Source organism: Protomyctophum bolini (genome assembly GCF_963924005.1).
Source record: "Protomyctophum bolini genome assembly, chromosome: 6".
NCBI lineage: Eukaryota > Metazoa > Chordata > Actinopteri > Myctophiformes > Myctophidae > Protomyctophum > Protomyctophum bolini.
The window spans coordinates 9,622,176-9,644,898 of NC_137867.1; the positions used below are offsets into that span (position 1 = coordinate 9,622,176).

General features: G+C 42.4%; 1 protein-coding gene across 1 annotated transcript in view; it reads left to right on the top strand.

The window, feature by feature from the left end:
• Positions 1–9,467: 9,467 nt before the first annotated feature.
• rorb (RAR-related orphan receptor B) overlaps positions 9,468–22,723 on the top strand; it is a gene marked incomplete at both ends in the record, with an annotated part of 41,922 nt that continues 28,666 nt past the window's right edge. The window contains one exon of the mRNA XM_080765130.1: positions 9,468–9,540. Within this exon, the coding sequence (XP_080621256.1) occupies positions 9,534–9,540 (7 nt within the window). The remainder of the gene's footprint in view (positions 9,541–22,723) is intronic.

A 22,723-nucleotide genomic window follows, 5' to 3' on the forward strand; every position in this document is an offset into this window, starting at 1 on the left:
AATTAGCAGTCGAACCTGCTTCCATCCAACGCCACCCAGCGGTTCAAGTATCACGTCCTAGTTGAACACCTCCTCTGGTGGCCGACGCTTACCTGAACGCCCACACGGCGTGCTCAGACACCACGGTGGCGCAAAAAAGACAAGTTTGCACGGGCCCACCAATTGGCGTTACAGAAAATAGCCAGTGTCCTGGAGGCGGCAGACATCTGTCGAGGCGACGGGGCAGCCTTCGAGAAGTTTGCGCGTCAAGTACAGTCGATGGTAGGCATGCTAACAACCATAATGGCTGTGCGCAGCTCCCTAATAATGATCCAAAACATGGGTTACCTCAGACAATGGGTGGATATGCCACAGTTCTCCATGGTGCCGAAGACAGAGCTAAAAGACACTGTCTGTCACTTTCAGTAGAGGGCGCCAGTATACACAGGTTCATATATTTTTTGATTTGCATTGAAATCCCCATAGGGCGATTTCAGGTCGCTTCATATAAGAACCATGTGTTTGAAAAATAAACCGATCATCCCGGCCTTTCTGTCAGGGGGGGGGGGGGGTGGCTGTGCATCGTTAATGATGTCCATTCATATTTGATACAGCCATTTTCTGGAGAAAATTGAATTAATTTGGCCCACTTGGCCGCAAAAGCCTTGAAACTACATATGAAAGCAATGTCGCTGCTAATATACGTCACGCCCAGCTGTCTAAACACAAAACATTAAATATCAATATTTTTTTACACAAACCTGTGGACTGGCGCCCTCTACTGACAGTGACGTCAGGACTTCGGTGCTCTATAGTTTTCTGGCTACGCAAGACTACTCTCACATTGCCATGAGGACACCTATAGTCCTTCAGTGTTTTTTTTTTGGATTAAAATGTTAATAGCTCTGCGTGCATGCGTGCGCGCCCCCTCTATTAAACTATAGGCCTGCCCTACACACCCCCAAATGCAGGATATTCTCATTACACGGGCCCATTCAATTGTATTGTATACTCTGGTCGATATAATTGGGTACTTGCGCAAGCAGTAGCACGCAAGTATTGTGGTCGTCTGGACCTATATATGTATGGTAACAAACAACAAAGACATCTTTGGAGGTGGATGTTGATGGTGATTTCTTTAAAGATGTATTTGTTGTTTGTTATATTTATTATTATTTATATTAGTATTTCCTTTCAACTGCTTGCGCACGAGTAATTAATTAATTAATTATAAACACCCTCCCTCGGACGCCCCCACACACGCACACCAGGGCTCCAGACTAACTTTTTCACCAACGTGCAGAACCGTCCCAAAATACAATTTGAACCGTCCCAAAATACAAATTGAACCGTCCCAAAGTGAATGTATACAGTTATTTGTTTATGTTTTTGTTTTTTTTATGGTTTTGATTGATTATTTAAAGACTTCTAGCATTGCTTTAGAAAGTGGCAAGGAATCATAATGGGTATCAAAATATCCTTGATAAACGCATTCATCCTTGAAGTAAATGCCTTCTAAAAAAATCTTTCTGAATATGTGCATATAGAAATGAAAATCTGAATAAAATAAATATCCTAGTTTTCTAATATTTCAGTAAAAACACTTACAGAACATTTAGGTAATTAGTAGGTAATAAGTTTTTTTTATGTATACACGTCTGCGTGTGTGGCACTGAAAACTCCACAGATTTATCGACGTGATTTGGGTGTCTGGTTTTAATCTCATAGTTTTCCATTGGCGTTCAGTCCGTGCGTCAGAAAGTCAGACACAGGGCTGATCAATGCACCGCATCAACTTGCCCACTGTGAGATTCTCACTTGCGGGTCGAAGTTGATATTGTGGGGCGTTAGGGTAACATCCCCGGTGTTAGGTGTGTTGTGATATCTTTTTATGGATCTTAATTATCCTACCAACAGTTGGATGCATCCAACTGTTGGTAGGGCAAGACCTCGCGCGTGCGGACTCGGCCCCCAGCCTGGTACCCTAGTCAAAATATGGCCCTTGAGGAAAATTAATTGGGGAACCCTGGTGTACAGTATTAATTTTGCGACAGTTTCTATAGCCTGAAGGTTAGTGTCACCATTTGCTGACCATGTTCCTGTCGGAAACAAAATCAACTTTATTATCAAATGTGTCTTCATTTTCACAGTGGGTGAAATGTGTCTTTGTGCAAGCTTCATGATTTTTGTTTGATTTCCATCAAACGAGAGAGCTTCTGAAAGGATTCTGTACAGTGGTATCCACACACACACACACACACACACACACACACACACACACACACACACACACACAAGGTACGTGTTGTCAGCATTGTATACATGAACATAACTGAACATAACCTTGTCTTACTAATCTGAATCTATACAAAGTACCGTTATACCCATACTGATCTATACCATGCTGTACTACCATACTGGCTTAGAGTCGACGAGTCGAGTACAGCATCTTGCAATGGGTCTGGTCCACAAGATTCACTATACACCACCAAGATATACCCATGTACCTGTCTAGATACTTCCTTAATGTTAACGAAGTGAGTCCACACCCACAACACCAGAGGGAGTGCAACGAACTGCATGTACAACCCAGATTCGGCACAAATAAGGGACTAAATTATTTTTGCTCCTATGCCACCAAAATGTGGAACGCCCTACCAACAGTCATTAAGACATGCAAATCCCTTGACTCCTTCAAAACCGCTCTCAAAGGGCACCTACGGACGGCTGCAATTCAAAACTGGCCTCCATAAAATCTGAATCTCCCCCCCCCACCGCCCCACCGCCCACCCCTTTTTCCCCTCACTGTATTATGTTTCTTTTCCCTTTTTACCTCCCTTATATGAATTCCCGTTCTGTTCTTTGACTATATAGAAGTGTCTATTTGTACGTCTCTAAATGTTTTGATGAATTGAACAAGGTGGACCCTCTTAGCCTGGTTTCAAAGCCCCTAGACCCCGCCCACTCGACTGAGCGCACAAGAGCAGCTGGAAGCTCTCAGAGTCTGACAATCAGGCTAGGACCCTCTTGTAAACAAGTGTAATGCTTAATTGGGTCGTCCACTCACAGTTAACAGTCTTGTATTGAGTTTGCGCTTGAAATGTACTGTAATTCTGCAAACTGTTAATACATATTTCAATCAATCAATTCCATTTATAGGCAGAATATCACCACCAGATTTACATCACACATCACATCAATGGTGTACTTATGATTGTACTGCAGCATTTTCTTGCACAATAAACTAGCCTACTAATTAGCCTACTTTTGTGCCCAACCCAACTTCCCAAGACCATCTGTAAACAATCCCCCCCCCCCCCCTATCAGTAATGTGATCTATTACATCACATTACCCACACTGAACATCATTTGCTGTTCATATATTCAGAACGGGTATAAGGACTGTAGTAGCTAATAAAGACTGGGTTTTAACTTCTATAGACCTAAGCTAAAGCTACCAACAAACTCATGTTAAAACTGGCGGGCGCTGTCAAAACTGCGGGGGCTCGTCTCGTGCACCGTTGCCATGGTTTCGCATGGCGTTAATCGCGGAGCGACTGTGTTTATGTCGGCACTGAGGGGCACTTTACTTTTAATCACCGCGACAACGCGTGCAGGGCGTTGCTGAAAATGAGCACTTGTGCTCAGCTACTACCCTGGGTAAATAAAGGAAAAAGGAAAAAAAAAAAAAATTAAGTACTCTGTACTTAAGTACCATTTTGATGCATTTGTACTTACTTCTACTCCACGGTCTCCACTCGATGTCAGCAAGGGCATGCGGTCGCGGCGAGTTCCTAACGCCACATCAAATGGGTTCAGATCTGAGCCAAGTCTCCTGAGGAGGTGCGTCTGCAAAGCCTGGTCCTGGACGGGGTATCTGGACGTAAAAAAAACAAATACATAATTATAACAAAACATACAGTACCCACTTCAGCCCTCTATATTTCGGCTATTTACAAAAGATTTCTGTATACATTTTGAACGTGTGATTTGGGACATTCTGCATAATGAGTACTTTCTACTTTTGGTACTTTAACTCAATGTCTGCCAAGGACTTAATTAACTTCTTTTTTATCAACTCCCACAGCGCCATTAACGCCTTTTTAAAACGTGTATAACGTTGGGCAAAAAATAAAAAATAAATATATATTTATAATATATATAAAAAAGAAAAAATATATAAATCATTGTCAATGGCATTTCATGTTTGTGTTAGGACAAAAATCTACACTGTAGCTGAATATATAGGAGGGGATAGCGCCCCTGAACAAAAACTGAGGGCAAAAAAATGTGATTTCCCGGAATGACAGAAAAGTGAGGAATTTGATTGGCTGGAATGTGACGATGTAAGATGATGTATGATGACAAGAGCGCCTCTCACTTCATTTTGATTGAAGTGTGATTTTTATTATTTCAAAATATACATTAACCACTACACAGTCCGATACATACTTTGTCTATTTGGAGATCTACGTCCTTTCAATGTGCCACGAAGCAACATGTTGTAAGGATGTAGATCTGCATTTTTTTTAAATAGGACATTGTGCATAATGAGTGCGATACTTACACTTTGATGCCAATACTTTTTAGACGTTTTTAAGTGAATTTTGAATACCGTACTCGTAACAGAGTATGTCTGTCTGCAGTGTGGTTTTTTGATTGATTGATATGTTTATCGACAATGTTTACAATGTACAGAAAAGTGCACATAGTTATACATCAAACCATCAAAAGGATAAATGCAAGAAAGCCAACGGCTTATTTCCATTGCAGTCGTAAAACACAACAATGAATGTGTATTATTATGTTGTTATTATTAGTTGTTTTTTTTCTTTTGGTGTGTGTTTCTCGTGCGGGTATTGATACTTTCACTCATGCGAGCACTTCCACCATTGATGTGAAACCCTTTAATAATAGGGCGTGATAATAAGCCGTAACATTGTCATGACGTGCTGTATGTATGTATGTATGTATGTATGTATTACATGGGATGGGACATGCTGCACAACAGGACAGGACAGGACATACCGTCTCTGTCGACTGGAAACCTCACATGTCCAAAACGGTTACTTTTTCAGGATTCAAATTCAGAAGGGTAAAAAAGTAGCAGTTCTACGGGCTCAAAATGCGTCACATACCGCCTTTTGAGCCTTCACTCCTGCTACTTTTGACGCTTTTGACTGACTGTAATACAGCTGGTTTCAAAAAAAGAAACGTGATCATGGAAGCAATGATCAGAAAGGAAATCAGATCATAGGTTGACGTTATTATTGTTATTTTCAGACAGATTTTATTTTTCTTATTTGACTTTCTAATGTCAATTCTGTCCTCTAATTTTGTGTTTACTTCACAAATATGCTGTACTGCTTTTAAACGTTTTACGGTGTTTTTTTTTATAAACAATAAACTCCGTAGTATGATGATCAGGGTATTATTTCACAAAGAGAGGAAAGAAAGAAAAAAGAAAGAAAGAAAGAAAGAAAGAAAAGACAAAAAGTGTCTCTCTGGAGATAAGAGGTTTATCTTCAGTTTTCCAGGTCAGCGTCTCAGAGGTTCTCACCACCACGCCCATCCTCCTCGACACCGGAGACGTGCTGCTGCAACCCGACCACCCAACACTCCTCTCCCTGTGACATAATATCTATTGTCCAATAACCTCCACAACTCACTTCACTGGTGCACTGTTTGTTTGGTTTTGTTTTGTTTTTCCTAAAATACAGTTTTGTATATGTTTAACTGGTTTCATTTTACATGGCCCGTTACCCACACTGTGGGGATATTGGTTACTTTATCGTGTGTCACAGTGTGCAGTGTATATATACCACTTGTTTCTCCCTGGTCAGAAGGAAAAGCACTGGTCAACTTCGATATGTCCCCACGTCACTTTCTACGATTTACCATTTAGGCATTATTCAGAGTGACTTACACGAGGCAAGCTAAACATGTACAATGTACACTGTATTGCCTCAGTAAACTATAGGACCACAGGTCAACAGTGAACCTATAGCATCTGTCTAAATATGATATATCTAAATTACATATTTGACATTGTATTTTGAGAAAAAACAAGCCTATACGTAACAACAACATGAGATTGAGAACGAGAACACGTTAATGACCATTCACATTTATGAACGATACAAGCTATATGCCAACATTTCTGTAAGCGCTGTCATTTCAATCTCAGGCACGCAAAAATCCGACATCTATATTGTTGGTTCCCTGGAAGCCAACATGGCAAGTGAAGCTTTCAAGCAGCACGGGTCACCTTCATCTCAGAAGCTGAGAAGGGTCTGAAATGAACGAACCGTGGCTTCCTTGAAGACCAATATTCAAACCGCGGTATTCTTTGAAGAACCGACCCAGAGGCCAGAGCAGAATCACTCCGTTGAACCCATGGATCCGTTGCATCGGCGTGTTTCAATTAGAGTTCCGATACCAATACCAGTATCCGAAAAGCTGCCAGTACTGTCCAAAAATGCTGGTGTCGATATCGGCAAGTATATGCCAGTCTATATTCCGATACCACGTAATTTAACACACAACACGCTGATTATCATTTAATTTTACAGCGATCAATGAATTTGTCATTCTGTTGATGTTTCACTATAGCTGTACTATTTACATGTTTATGTATATTATGTGGTTCTCAAACTTTTAAATGTCATGGTCCCTCCTAACTCTGAGAGTGTACAAATGGAATTATTTGGTTCCATATATACACTCTCAGAGTTATAGACCTGTAAGGGTCCATTTGGTTCCATTTGTACATATATATACTCTCAGGCCCGGGCTATACACTGCAGGGGGACGGAATTGGTTCCCGCAACGGCACGCATGCTTCTATAATCAACGGAACTCGGCTGCTGTGCGCAGGTTATGCGTAAGCTTCCGCGTGTCAATGGTCTTTTTTGCGCTAATCTTCTGTGTGTCCGCGGGAGTTATGCAGCCCTTCAGCCTCGCCTTCAGATGGGGAGAAAACAGTCAATAAGGAACTCCCCGCGGGACGGACAAACGGTGCAGCCTGCACCCGTCCCATAGCTGCGTATACGGTTCTGTTCCGTCTCCAGTGTAACCCGGCTGTCAGAGTAAATACAGACCCGTTACCTGTAAGGGTCCATTTGGAACCCTGAGGGTCCCCCCCCCCTCCCGGACCCCACTTTGAGAACCACTGTCCTAGATTTGTTTTAACCCATTCTGACCCGAGATCAAGATTCTAAAAATGTCTTCTTATATGCATCCTGACAGTTTTCTGAAAAAGCCATGTTTCTATATGTCAGTCGTTCTTCGATTTTTCAAAAATAGCAGACCTACAAGCTCGTAGCGCGCCACTCGGTGGCGCGCTACGAGCTTGTAGATCTGCTATTTTTCAATAGCTAAAGCATAGCATGATGCTAACACCAACAGGGCGTTCCCGCGCTCTGCACTCGGCAGGCGGCCACCGGCACGCTCAAGCCCACTGCCGATGACTCACGTCGAGCTGCGTCACCATATAGGCAGAGAATAGTAAATACTATGTTCTCTCAGTTATAATGAGGGTTGCCAACTACCTGAAAAAAATAAATAAATATATATATATATATATATATATATATATATATATATATATATATATATATATACAAAAAAATAGGTATATGCCAAGAAAAACATATAGAGGTTTTGTATACTATATATTAGGCACTTGCACCCTGCATTCATATTGTGGGGCGAACATTATAGCCAAAAAGAATGCAGATCTATACAAGCTCACAGCGCGTTGTGTGTTGTCGTGTTGTGAGCTTGTAGATCAACTCGTTTGGCAATGAGCTTTGTGCATGTAGACAGAAACAAGCAGTCGAAGTATACAACCATGCAGTGAAGTGATGGAAAGTACAAACTAAGTACAAACTTAATTCTGAGGTATTTGTACTTTACTCAAGCATTTCCAATTTCAAATACTTTTACTTCTACTCCACATCTACTTTTACTCCAGTATATTATTATTTGAAAACTTTAGTTACTAGTTATTTTTGTAGAATTAGATGAGGCCATTACAAAAGAAGACATATACATTAACCACTTCAGCTCTTTTGGCAACTGCCAATCTATATAAACTATATCTATAAACAACAATGCACCATGACGCGACGCATTGTGAGACTTCTGTAGATCGGCTATTTCCGAAAACTTCAAACGGGACATTCTGCATAAGGAGTATATTTTTGGTACTTTAAATACATTTTGATGTCAATACTTTTGTACTTTTACATTTTTAATTACGGACATACTTGAAACAGAGTATACTTCTCTATTGCAGTATTGGTAGCCGTATACTTTTACTTAAGTAAATAATAATAATCGAGTACTTTATCCAGCACTGATTATATGTACATTAGCCATGTGCAGCTGTTTGAACTTACAAGATGTGAGTCATTGATTGGAAATTGATTGGAACGTCAAGTGTGTCCCGTATCAGTTCAATGGACTGAAGTTAAATAGTAATGAATCACTCTGTCCACAATTTGGTCTTCTTGTCTGTCTCTGTCTTCCCAGACAGAGACAGAGGTGTATAGCTCGCATGCCATGAGGATGATAAAGTAAATATACGTATAATATTATATGACCTTATTGTGTTTAAAAAGAAATCCTCCAATAATAATTACTGTGTGTCATGTATAAATATAGGCTGTGATTGGTGCCTATATTAGATTGAGCTATCAAAATAAATTAAATAAAAGACTGCATGAATATATTAGGCATATTATCTATCCTTGAACTGTGACGATGACAAATGTGAACAGAGTTCAAACTGCAATGAAACCGATCATGAACATCAAATCAGATTTGTCTCCTGCAGGTCAATTGATTGAGCTTTGAATGGAGAGACGATTGTCTGTCTGTGAGAGAGTGTGTGCGTGTGTGTGTGCTGTGTGTGTGTGTGTGTGTGTGTGTGTGTGTGTGTGCATGCGCGCGCGTGCGTCGGGGGCGGGGTTTAAGAGAAGAGAAGAGAGAGGAACCCCCCCCTCCGGTCCAATCGGCGTGGCGCACGCTCCCCCGGCCCCGCCCCCTCGCCACAGAGGCAGCGCGCGGAGCGCAGACTGTCATGAGGAAAACCCGCATGCTCGCTGCGCGCTCCACCATACCAGTCTGACACCGTATACACACACACTCACACACTCACACACACCTGCACGACAGACAGACAGCACAGACAGACAGGCGACACTCCAATAAAGTTTACTCTCGGCTGTTTATTTTATTTTATTTATTATTATTTGAAATATTATTATTTCGCGTCAGCCAGTTCGTTCCCTTGGATTCACATGCTCCCAGCGTTCACCCAGACGCGTCTCGTCGCCAGAGCTCAGAGTAGTGTACTATAGTCAGCGGCTCACAGCACCACTATTGACATCGTTTATTTTTTCCTTTTCTTTATTTTTTATTTTTTTTTACACACTATAGTTATTTTATTCACCGAGGATCTTTGACGCCGTTTCTTTTCTTGTTTTTGTTCTGTTTGGTTTGTTTCTTCATGAGCGCGCCCGCGGCACCCGGACGTCAACACGGTTACCATGCGAGGTAAGAAGGAGACCCACGGAACATACATACATATATGCATGTCCCCTCTCTGTCTGTCCCCAAATAACGGTCTGTCTGTCTGTCTGTCTGTCTGTCCCCCATAGCTCTCTGTCTGTCCCCAAACAACGGTCTGTCTGTCTGTCTGTCTGTCCCCCATAGCTCTCTGTCTGTCCCCAAATAACGGTCTGTCTGTCTGTCTGACCGTCCCCCATAGCTCTCTGTCTGTCCCCAAACAACGGTCTGTCTGTCTGTCTGTCTGTCTGTCTGTCTGACTATCCCCCTTTAGCTCTCTGTCTGTCCCCAAACAACGGTCTGTCTGTCTGTCTGACTGTCCCCCATAGCTCTCTCCGTCTGTCCCCCATAGCTCTCTCTGTCTGTCCCCAAAAAACGGTCTGTATATGTCTGTCTCCCTATAGCTCTCTCTGTCTGTCCCCAAATAACGGCCTGTATCATGTCTAGGCTATGTCCCCCTCTCTCTGTCTGTGCCCAAATAACGGTCTGACAGACAGCCGAATAACTGTCTGCCATGGTTGTTGAGGTGAACTTGTTTTATTTCGGACATATGGGCTATATATGCTAACCAACCATTTTTGTTCCAAATCCATAGAACTCTCAGAGTTTGAAAATGGATATGCTTCAAATAAAACTGACTGATTTCTGCAGCTGTGCTACACTCCTTCTATTCGGCAAGCTCCACTTTTCCCCCCCAAACACACACACACACACACACACACACACACACACACACACAGAGAGAGAGAGAGAGAGAGAGAGAGAGAGAGAGAGATTATCCGGGGAAAACACAATCCTGCGTGTTAATTTGTCTGAGAGTGTTCAAAAAGAACCAAATCGACCCTGCGTGTCCATTTGGTTCCAAACCCATCCAACTATTAAAACCTAATAATAATAGGCTAATGAATGAATCGGATATAGGCTAAAAATAACGGAGTATTTAACGGTATAGGGCAGGCCATGACATAAAGTCCGTCTATTCGACAAGCAACAGCCACCATCCATAATATATGAAGCTTTAAAGTTATTCAAGTTTGCTGTTCCGCGGCTGCGTGTAACCTGGCCAGGGTTTCTTTCTTTTTCTCACGCTCTTTAAGTTTGGACCTACATGAAAACACTCTTTAGAAGGTTTATAGTTGGGAACTTGCATATAGCATTTTAGCTGTTTGTTTGTTGGCACTTGGCACACTCGACGACCGGTCGCAAAACACACATTGGCTACAAATACATGCTAATACAAGCAAAGCAAACTATAGGATTGTGTGTGTGTGTGTGTGTGTGTGTGTGTGTGTGTGTGTGTGTGTGTGTGTGTGTGTGTGTGTGTGTAGCCTACCGCAGGACCAGTGAGTGACTATATACAAGGCCTTCGTCATACCAGGTTTTTACAATATGTGTATAAGCCTATAGGCTCATACATTTCTTTGGTTATCATATTTGCCATTACTCAGAAAAGGCCCAAAGTTGACAATGACGGACAATTAAATTCGACGAACATAACCATTTAAACCACATAACGGTATAGAACTGGACTTGAGTTGACGCTGTATATATATAGGCTACTTGGGCCGCGTATTCCGTCTACGCACGGTACGTCGCACCTGCATCTCGTTGACAATAATGACCCGATGCAGGTTCCCCTCTCAGAACATGCATGGACGCTGCATGAGCTCTCATGGGGTTCAATTTGTTTGTTTGCGAGTCCCATAAAGTGCAGGCGCATCATGTCACGCAGTGACGATATTAATATTATTATTAATAATAATATTCAGTAAAATAAGAACAATAAACTGCTAGGAACGTTATTAATTTGCTGAAGTGTGTTGGTACAAAGTTGAAGGAAAAAGAGGAACTCGAAAATACGTTGATAGATTGATTGATGTATGATTGAATACTGTATTAACAGTTTGCAAAGCATATACGTTTAGTTACTTTAGTACAATGATTGTTCCGTTATAACCTTTATAACTTTATTAAAATGTTAAGCAGACCGTCTATAGTGGCTCGTTCCACTAACCTATTTATGTCAGCACAGCACCGAGGAAGTTAAATTCAACATCAATGTCGTCCGAGCACACGCACGCACGCACGCACGCTCTCTCTCACGCGCACGCACGACACGCCGTGTCCTGACAGGGTCACAGACTCACTCACACAGTCCCTCTTTCACTTTACCTCGCCTCTTTTCACGGCTTTTCACTTAAAACCCTTTTCCCCCCCTCACGTGAGATTTTACAAATCGATTTTAGGCTGCTATACGCGGGGGGCTGTTTCATTACTTTCATCTCTCTCACTCTTTCTATACAAATGGGTTAGTAATATATATGTAAATGATATTTATATATGTTGTTTGGCTGCGGTCCCCCATCTCAAAACATTTTGTGCCAGGGACCATCAGAAATGTAAAGATGTGAGTTAAAAATAAAAACTTAAAAAAATAATATATATATATATATATATAGGCCTATAGTCATAATCATATTCAATTAAGATTTTCACACATTTTCAAAAAGAGCAGATATAGCTTGTAGAGATCTTCTATTTTTGAATATCCAAAGTATAAAATATAGGCTATGGTTAAAAGTTGGTTGAAACGATTGTGACACCATATGGGACCCCCTTATAGGACCATGCACTTTGAGTGCAAATAGAGGCTCATGTGAACGTGGATACACACATCCTGAATAATGATTTAGGTATTCAACCTTCATTTATTTATGTTTGTTAACAGAGGCATCTGAAATGTTCAGTAATGCAGACACAATAAATGTATCATATATACACAATATATATATATATATATATATACACAATATATATATATATATATATATATATATATATATATATATATATATATATTGTGTATATATATATATATATATAGTAGAGACTGAGAGGCCTTTAATTAATAATAAATAGAACAGAAATTTGTGAAAAATGTGAATTGTGTGTGTGTGTGTGTGTGTGTGTGTGTGTGTGTGTGTGTAAACTAGTAATTGGTATATTATCATTAGTCATTGTTATGATTAGAAAAAATAGTATTGGCCTAATAATAATATTAATAATAATTATAATTATTATTAATAATATTATTGTTATTATTAGGCTATACTGCTATTTTACCATGCAAGGTCACAGTATGTGTACATTCTAATCACTTGTCTGTGTTCATGTTTCACATGATAAATTCACTGCTATATACACGTGCATGTGTACAACTGTGAGTGTCAATGAATAGAGTGACATTCAGACTCTGGATGTTGCTGTGAAGCTATTAGTCAGGGCTGCTTGAATGTGTTCCGTTTTAACAAACAGAGCTTTCACTTTGGTAACTATAAACCTATACAGACCTGCAGGCAAAAAAACAACATGAGATAAAAAAAAAAAACCCTGTCTGTCTGTCTGTCTGTCTTTCTAACTATCTTTCTGTCTCCGTCTCTCTCTCTCCCTCTCTCTCTCTCCCTCTCTCCTTAACCTCATGTCAAACTCAGCCTTGGTGCACCTTGTATTTTATCCACATTTTAATGGGCCTCGCGACCACTCTCGTGCATGAGGGACTGGGGGGGGGGGGCTATACGAAAAGCTCAGGCTTTCACTTTATAGTCATGGTAGAGTAGAGGAGACCCCTGGAGCTTCTCTCCCTCTCTCTCTCTCTCTCTCTCTCTCTCTCTCTCTCCCCCTCCCCCCCTCCCCCTCCCTCCCTCTCTCCATCTCTCCCTCTCTCCCTCTCCCTCCCTCCCTCCCCCCCATCTCTCTCTCTCTCTCTCTCCCCCTCTCTCTCTCTCTCTCCCCCCCCCCCCCCCCCCCTCCCTCCCATCCCTCTCTCTCTCCCCCTCCCTCTCTCTCTCTCTCTCCCTCTCTCTGCACGCCCCAAAGGGTTTTGTCAGATAGAATTAAATCAGTGCGGGCCATGCCGGCCCCCACTCTCAACCTGCGTGCGTGCGTGCGCATGCGTGCGCATGCGTGCGTGCGCATGCATGCGTGCGTGCGTGCGTGCGCGTGCAGTCTCAGACTGCCCTTACAGAGAACTGCAGTGCTATAACAACCATGAGGTTATGGAAAAATGGACCCCCGTCCCCCTCCTCTCCTCGTGAGTGTTGGTAATGATCACTTAACAATACGACCTGGGATGATCCCCCCCCCCCCCTTCCAACAGGACCCCTCCCACATCACAACAACTCTCTGCTCATGCTCACAACGTCACCGCGCACACTCCGTTTCCCTTCTATAGATCAGTGAGGACCCCAGAGGTATAAAATGCCATTAACCCATTCTGACCTGAGATCAGATTCATACGAGGTTTCCACTGGACAACACACTGGTCTGATTAACCCATTCTGACCTGAGATCAGATTCTAAAAAAATGTCAGTCGTTCTTCGATTTTCAAAAATAGCAGACCTACAAGCTCGTATCGCGCCACTCGGTGGCGCGATACGAGCTTGTAGATCTGCTATTTTTCAATAGCTAAAGCATAACATGATGCCAACACCAAAATGGGTGCCCGGTCAGAATGGGTTAAATGGGGGGGTCCGGCGTATAGACTATATATCAAACTGCAGGGTCCTTGAAATTAAACGGGTTGAGAGTCTATAAGCAGAGCCGTAAAAATCCCCTCTTACTGTATATGGGGGTCCCTATGGCATATATCTTTTCAATTTCGTCAACAAATAAAAACTAGACTAAAATGTTATAGGAAGGGACTATAGTGGACAAGAGATCCAGTTTTATGCTGGGGTTGCATGCTGGAAATAGCATTATATACAATCTTGTATATCTGCTATTTTCAGCATGCAAGCAAAGTGTAAAATATGTCTCATTACGACGACATCAAGGCCTGTCAAAACACATTTTAGTCGACTAAATCAACTGTAGATTTAGTCGACTAAAATCGTATGACATTTAGTCGACTAAAACTAGACTGAACATTCCAGGCGACTAAAATGTGACTAAAACTAAGTGATAACTATTCAAGAGACTATATGACTAAAACTAAAATATAAATTTGCTGCCAAAAACAACACTGCTCTCAACAGCAGTTGTAACATGAAGGACCCCCCACATTGATGTGATGTTGGCCGCATGCATGCAGATCTTGCATAAGGCCTGCTGCTGTTTTTGAATAGCCAACATATATGCATGAACAAAAAAAAGTGGTTAATATAAGATTGCGATGCTATATGTTACTATACCGTTGCCGGGGACCCCCTGCAGGAACCCATCCCTAAGGACCCCTGTGAGAGAGGGGGGGTCCTTGGGAAATAATTATTTCTGTGAATAGCAAGTCAAATATATAGCCCAGTATAGGACGGACCATTCTTTACTCTTTGTTTGACAGGGACAGGCGTACAATATTCTATCATCTGCAGTCTCTGGACAATGTGTGTACAACAATCGCCCTGTATATATGAAATGCATATAATACAAAATATCAAAAATGATGATATACCGGGAGGAACGTACGGATACAGTGGTTCCCAAACCTTTTCCTGCCAAGGACCCCCAGATTGACACTATTCAGCCCGTGTGAAAAGATATGCCAGGGACCCCCATATACACAGGATAAGATCTGTACGGCTCTAGCAGTAGATTCTCAACCCCTTTTAATTTCAAGGACCCTCAGTTTGACATGCATTAGTCTATACGGACCCCGATTTAATCTCCGGGGGGGACCCCTAATTTGTATTGTAAAATCAATGTTAATTTTACTTAATTTGACTTATTAGAGAGTGTACAAATGGAACCGCTCAGAGCTCAGAGTTACAGACCCATGAGGGTCCATTTGGTTCCAAACTATCATTTAGCTGGGGACCCCGTCCCCCCCCGTCCCCCCAGGAACTCCCTAAACGGCCCCTGCGGGGGTCCCCGGGCCCCACTTTGGGAACCACCGATATATACATTACTTATTTATATACTTTAGGTCATTATGGGATGATGGGATGAATCTGTGTGCTTCGGTCCCGTCTGTCACTGTGCTGGTGTTGCGTTTCATTATAGCTGTGGTAGCTATATAGGGTTCCATTTGGCATCTGATTAACATTGTGATTAACATTTCTAAATCAGAATGTTTCTATGTCAGTGTGGTGCTCAAACTTTTTCACGTCAACGACCCCTAGAATTATCTGTATTTGGCTGCAGAAGACCCCCCACCCCCCCCCTCCCCCCCATCTTAAAATATGTGGTTCCAGGGAACCACCTCCAGAAACAAAGATTTGAGTTAAAAACATTCGCTCTGAAAGAATATATATATATTCAAAGATTTAGGCCACATTTTCTCTCGATTTTTCAAAAATGGCAGATCTACAAGCTCGTAGCGCGGCACTCGGTGCCGCGCTACGAGCTTGTAGATCTGTATTAGTATAACACCAAAAGGGGTTAAGAGTCCGAAACCCAAAACTGAGATTAGACGTTTGCCTGCAGGACCAAAACTAGTAGAAAAAACTATAGCAAAAACAAACGACAACAAACAAAGGAAAAGACAGAATTCTGGGATATGTTATAATGAATATAAGTTAATTCATTATAAGGGTGGTATTTATAGCCCATGGGATGTTTTCACTGTTGTAGAACGATGCAACACGTCGAACTTCAAAACAACCAATCGGAACTGACATGATGAATAGCATGTCCTCACTGACCCTTGACCTCCCAGCACACTGAAAGACACCTGCCTGAACACGCACGCACGCACACACGTGCACATGCACACACACACACACACACACACACACACACACACACACACACACACCACTATGAGGACTTTAGGAATCAATAGGAATCATTTTTAACTGAACTAAACTTGACTCAACACAATGTGTGTGTGTGTGTGTGGTGTGTGTGTGTGTGTGTGTGTGTGTGTGTGTGTGTGTGTGTGTGTGTGTGTGAGTGAGTGCGCGCGCGCAGTTGCTGTGTGTTGTGTTACTGTTAATCCTAAGAGCTTTTAGACACCCCCGGTTCACACAGGTCAGAGAGTTCAGAAATGGATGGAGCAAAGAATGGATGAATGGATGGAGAGAATGAGAGAGAGAGAGATAGAGAGAGAGAGGTGCATTTGATCCACTCTGTCACTATTTTTTACCCCCTCAGAGTCCAATTAACACCCAAGGTTTTTACTCACTCACCCTGGGAAAATAGAGAGAGAGAGAGAGAGATAGACACACAGCAGCCCGCCACGCAAAAGCTTAGTAAATATATAAATATGAATAGAGATGCATAGATAAAGTAACAGATAGGCCTATATACGTCACATAATTAGCACACAGTTGGATCCTGAGTGCTAGTTTAACTGTGACGGTGTATACAGGAAAAAGAAAATGAGGTCAATTTCGACAACCATGGTCTGTACAGTCAGAACTTGGCATAACCCTGACAAATAGACGTGAATATGAAATGATTACTGTCCCACTCACATTGGAATCAATCAAATGAGTGTTCACATCTAAGGATTGGTGTGCGTTTGCATCATTTCTCTCCAACATGGACATGACCAACATGTCATTGTTTCCGTGTTTTTCCGTGTATTCAAAAATGGGTGCTTTATATCTCAACTGGATCAGAGCCCACTTGAACGCCTCTAAGGTGTTTCGCGGCCCACCCATCTGTCCCGTTCAGTGGGCAGATGGGTGGCCCCGCCACATTTCAGGAGTCTGTTTATTTCCATTTAGCAAACGAGCAATCGATTGTGTTTTAGCGTGGCGCTAAACTGTGTTGCTATTCATCAGTGTCAATGGGAAGAAGGAAAAAGAAACACGTTTCATTGAAAAATCACAATGGTATTTTATAAACACAGCTTTCATGTTCATGTTATATACTGTCATGAAAATCACACACACACACACACACACACACAACACACAGTCACAGTCACAGTCACAGTCACACACACACACACACACACACACACACACACACACACACACACACACACACACACACACACACACACACACACACACAAACACAAACACACACACAGTCACAGTCACACACACACACACACACACACACACACACACACACACACACACACACCAGAGGCATCACCCCAGTGCCACACATGACGGCACATTACCAATAGAATTAGTGTCATCCTGCTCTGCTAGCCGAGGCTGGCGATCACACGGATTGATTTGTCCTTCCTGAAGCGCCACGCGATCAATTTATAGTCAAAGCCAACGGAAGCAGAGTCTGTTTGGATAAATCCATGACACGTCACTTGCATCCCGCTATTCCATTACCTGGAATCAAGAGTTGTGGTTCACTTCGCGAAGAAATAAAAAAACAAAATATAGGACGGCGCGGGAGGTTATTTTCTTATTTATTATTACGATAATTATTTTACCACATAGTAAATATGCTTCAATGTACCATTTCAAATACGCTTTAATCTTAGAACAACTAACAACCACCAAAGTATAGCCAATGTCAGGATCACACCAACGTCGCTCAGTTTGCCCCGGAGATATCACAATCGGATGCAAACGGAACCCTGCCTGCAATATATATAGCCTTACATCACATCATAGTGTCACTATCCTTTTAATGAATCCATTCTGACCAGAGATCAGATTTAAAAATGTCTTCTACATCCCTATGTCCCTATGTCAGTCGAGCTTGTGGATCTGCTATTTTTCAATAGCTATAAAGCATAACGTAATGCTAACACCAAAAGGGGCAAAATGGGTCAACGGGTCAACATGGTCTCTCCATGAACATGAGCGCCTACTTGATCATACTACTATAACTACAGCGTCACACAAAAGCATAAAAAGCACTAAAGTAGTATAGATATACAGTATACATGCTCGATACTTTTAGTATTTGAATCCTGAAAAGTAACAGTTTCGGAGACATGAGGTGTGTGTGTGTGTGTGTGTGTGTGTGTGTTGAAATGATGGTGCGTTTGTGCTGACTAACCGTCACCGTTGGTGGTGATGGTGTTACGTAAGGCAGAGGAGAGATTACGCACCGCTAATCCCCCAACACCACCATACTGACACTTACTGTACACAATACATACATGTACTGTACACATACTGTACATACATACAGCACGCACGCACACAAACAAGCTGCATGGAGTGCAGCTATAGCAGATGTGTATAGATTTGTGCTAAAAATGATAAGAAAGAATTGTTTGCCCAATGTACTGCGGTGTCCAGTGTTCATTTTATTCCTCCATGGTCGCCTGGGGAGAGGTGCACGTGCGTGTGCGTGTTTGTGTCTGTGTGTGTGCATGCGTGCATTACTATACTTGTGAGAACTACAATATCCCCAATGACAATTTGACAATTTGAGACTCCGACATTGTGAGGACAATTTTCCTGCAGGTCCTCACAAGACAAATGCATGTTTTGATTTAAAATGTGAGTTTCAGAGTAATTAGGAACAGACTCAGGTTAGGGTTAAAATGAGACATTTATAGGGTTTATATTTATGCCTGACGTATACGTATACTACACCGTATAATGCCGGGGTGTCGACATGCTGTGAGCTTGTAGATCTGTTAACAGTTTGACGGCCCGCTAATTGTCGCCTCTGCTTAATACGCTGAACCCGCCTTATATGTGTTTAATTCGCCCTATTTCTAATAATTAAAAAGAAACGGCGGCTTTGTCGCGGGCCTGGTGACGAGTGCCGTCACGTTATGATGACGAAACCGGACATCTGCTATAGGGCTTCTGGGAAATTGAGGCCAATACAAGCGGACAGCCCAAATACTTCAGCATATGCTCTAAAGGTAGCCCTGAGCAATTTGGTGCCCTAGGCAGGATTATTCGCCCTTGTGTTCTAAAGCACTGTGTTTTGTTTTCTTTGCTTGGTGGATGCCCCCCCCACCCTCTCCCCTCATGACGCCCCCTACAGGCCACTGCCTGTTCTGCCTGATGGGAGGGCCGGCCCTGCTAAAGGTAATAAAAAAACAATCTCGCCATGCAGCGTATAGAATATTTGATTAAAATGCGGGTTATGCGTTTTATTTATGGACTGAAATTGTTAATTTTTTTCCGGCTTTTGGCAAAATTTTAAAATGGTTAAAAAATGGCATTGATAAAATCGCCACCCCTGAAAATGTCCTCACAAGCACAAACGTGTGTGTGTGTGTGTGTGTGTGTGTGTGTGCATGCGTGTACGCGTGTGAATGCGCATGGTGGGGGGGGTAGGCCTACTCCACCGAGAGAGAACGACAGGAAAACAGTTTCTCGTTTTTTTTTTTTCCTCTTAAGTCACATTTCTTCCTCCTCCTCCTAAGTCGTTATGCACACAAAGCAACGTGGGACACATTACAGCACAGGGGCTTTGTTTCACCCCCCCCCCCCCCCCCCCCCGCCCCCCCGCCCATCTCGTCTGCACTCTATCTGCCGCAGCCGGGAGGGATTAGTCAGTGGATCTGAAACCCGCTCCCAAACTCTCCCCAATGTGCCTTGAAGTCAACTGCACTCGCATGACGGCTTCCTGCGTTTCCTCACTTATACACTCGTCGTCCGCGCGTGTATATAATAATATATATACATATATATATAGGCACAATGTCCCAGCGGAGCGGCGACGGCCGTCATATTCACTATTACTCCACTTGTTTCTGTTTAATTTGCATAGGGGGGGAAAAAAAAAAACACCTTTGACTGGGGTGGAAGAGGGTATAATCGAAGTGTTACATTTCATTCGATTTTCGCGCTTGCCTTCTTGTCTATATTATAGTCGCAAAGTCTAGCGTGATCCCTGTTCTGTGGGCGAACTCTGGGGCGGAAAGACGCATTCATTGCAACGAGAGCTGTATAACGTCTTTTGGGGGGCGAAGATACTTGGGGTAGAAGAGAGGGGCCAGTAGACGCCCTAGGGGGACTCCAGTCTGCTACATATACAGGTTTTAAGTGGCCGCCATATATCCAGTATTCACAATTTCCTCTCGTGTATGGATTCAAGTGAAATGAGTGTGAGAATCTCTTGTGAAGATAAGCCCATTTTTTTGTCAACGATGATACTGACGTTTTTTAGAATGGACATTGCTGGAATCATCTTGCACAATAGCACAAAAATGTCTGGAAAACCACTGTACTATTTTAAAATCATACGCAGTACATGCATGCTAATTTGTTGATAAAGTGCACTATGAAGCAGAAAGAAATATTCTGAGGCGACAGTTTTCTTGTTTTTTATCTCTGCTGATATTATCAGAATGACTGTCCAAAAGCTCTGCATTTTCTATAATGTACTTTAAAACAATACTGTCTATAAAGAGTGGAATGATTCACAAAGTGAAATACATTAAGGGAGAGAAACGGTGAGAGGAAGATTGAGGGAAGGAGTGCTAGGGAGGGAGAGAGAGAGAGAGATGAGAAAAGAGAGAGTGAGTGAGACTTAGAAAGAGTTATATAATAGTGCAATCGGATCTTGTGAGCGGTTCATTCGAGTTTCTGTGCACTGTGCGTGTGCGAGGGAGAGAAAGAGAGAGAGACAGAGAGAGAGAGAGACAGAAAGACAGCGAGAAAGAGAGAGATTGAGAGAGAGAGAGAGCAAGAGAGATTTTGAGAGAGAGAGAGAGAGAGAGAGAGAGAGGATGGACAGTAGAAACAGTGTAACAGTAGATGGTGTTTGTTGCAAAGACACACCGATACCAACACTCCTATCCTTACATTACCCCTCTGTGTGTGTGTGTGTGTGTGTGTGTGTGTGTGTGTGTGTGTGTGTGTGTGTGTGTGTGTGTGTGTCCGCGCGCTTGTATTTCTATACTTGTGAGAGCCAAATGCACCCACAGCTATAGTGGAATGTGAGAAACAGACATTCTGATGGACAACGTTCCTGCCTGGTCGCTCCATGGTTAAAAACAGATATTAGTTAGAGTTATGATGCGTTCACAATGGCAGATGCAAAAGATACAAAGGCGCAGAGCTATACACAGCATATTCTTATCGTTGTGTGTCTTTGTAGCTATAGAGTTGAAACAAGCTCAACGTTTGCGTAGCTGCTGTAGCTTTTGCAGCAGCTACGAACGTCGGATGTATCTTTGTATGCTCATGTCGCTGCATGGCTTCCATTGAGAATGAATAGCAGACTGTATATTTGCATCTGCTCGTGTGAACGGTTAGAAATTCAAATTCAAAGGCAGAGGTAATGTTAAGCAGTTAGAGTTAGACATTCAGCGGTTATGTTAAAGGGACACTTCACCCTTTTTGCAAAAGAATATATGTTAATGACGTTTAGGAGCTTTAGAACACTTTCCTGGGGGTATTTATGTGTGTAATATGTGGTTTTAGATATTTTAGATTGTAGCAGTGAGCCTGTTGTCTCTGATGTCATGGACACTGGGCTCACTTCCTTCCTGGACTACATGTTGTCTCAGTAAGACAGCTCTCCCCCCTATCCACAAGGAGGAGCAGTGCACCAAAGAATTATGGAAATTGTAGTCCAGGAACGTAGTGAGACCAGTGTCCATGACATCAGAGACAACAGGCTCACTGCTACAATCTAAAATATCTAAAACCACATATTACACACATAAATACCCCCAGGAAAGTGATCTAAAGCTTCTAAACAACATTAACATATATTTTTTTGCAAAAAGGGTGAAGTGTCCCTTTAAGGACTTGTTCTCGCCAGACTGTCGCCTGCCAGTGCACTTTCAAAAATAAAATGCAAAAAAACGCAAATCAGAGATCTTTAAAATGCATTTCCGTGAACGCCAAAGACGAACAGACGCCACGAAGCTTTCCCTTCTCGGATCTCGTCTCGAAACGTCAGGCAGAATTCCGACTCTATAGGGTGGGCGGCCATCTGCCTCGACCGTGTCGGGGGAGAGAGGGGGGTAGAGGGGGAATATAGGAAGAAAGAATAGAAGAGCATAGACTAGTATTGAAAGGATATAGAGACTGAACCGGAAACGATTAGCAGACGAAATTGTCACTATATTTAGTCTTATAGTTTTAGTCATCGTATATAGCTTAGTTTTAATTTAGTTTCCATTTAGTTTTCACCAATGAAAAAAGGTATGGTCGACAAACATTTCTCGTCATAGTTTTAGTCGACGAAAACAACACTGGTTGGTGCTCAAAACTATGCTGCAATTCTTTGCGAGTTGTCGTCCTATAAAACGTCACATCATACAACCGTGTGTGTGTGTGTGTGTGTGTGTGTGTGTGTGTGTGTGTGTGTGTGTGAGAGAGCGAGATAGAG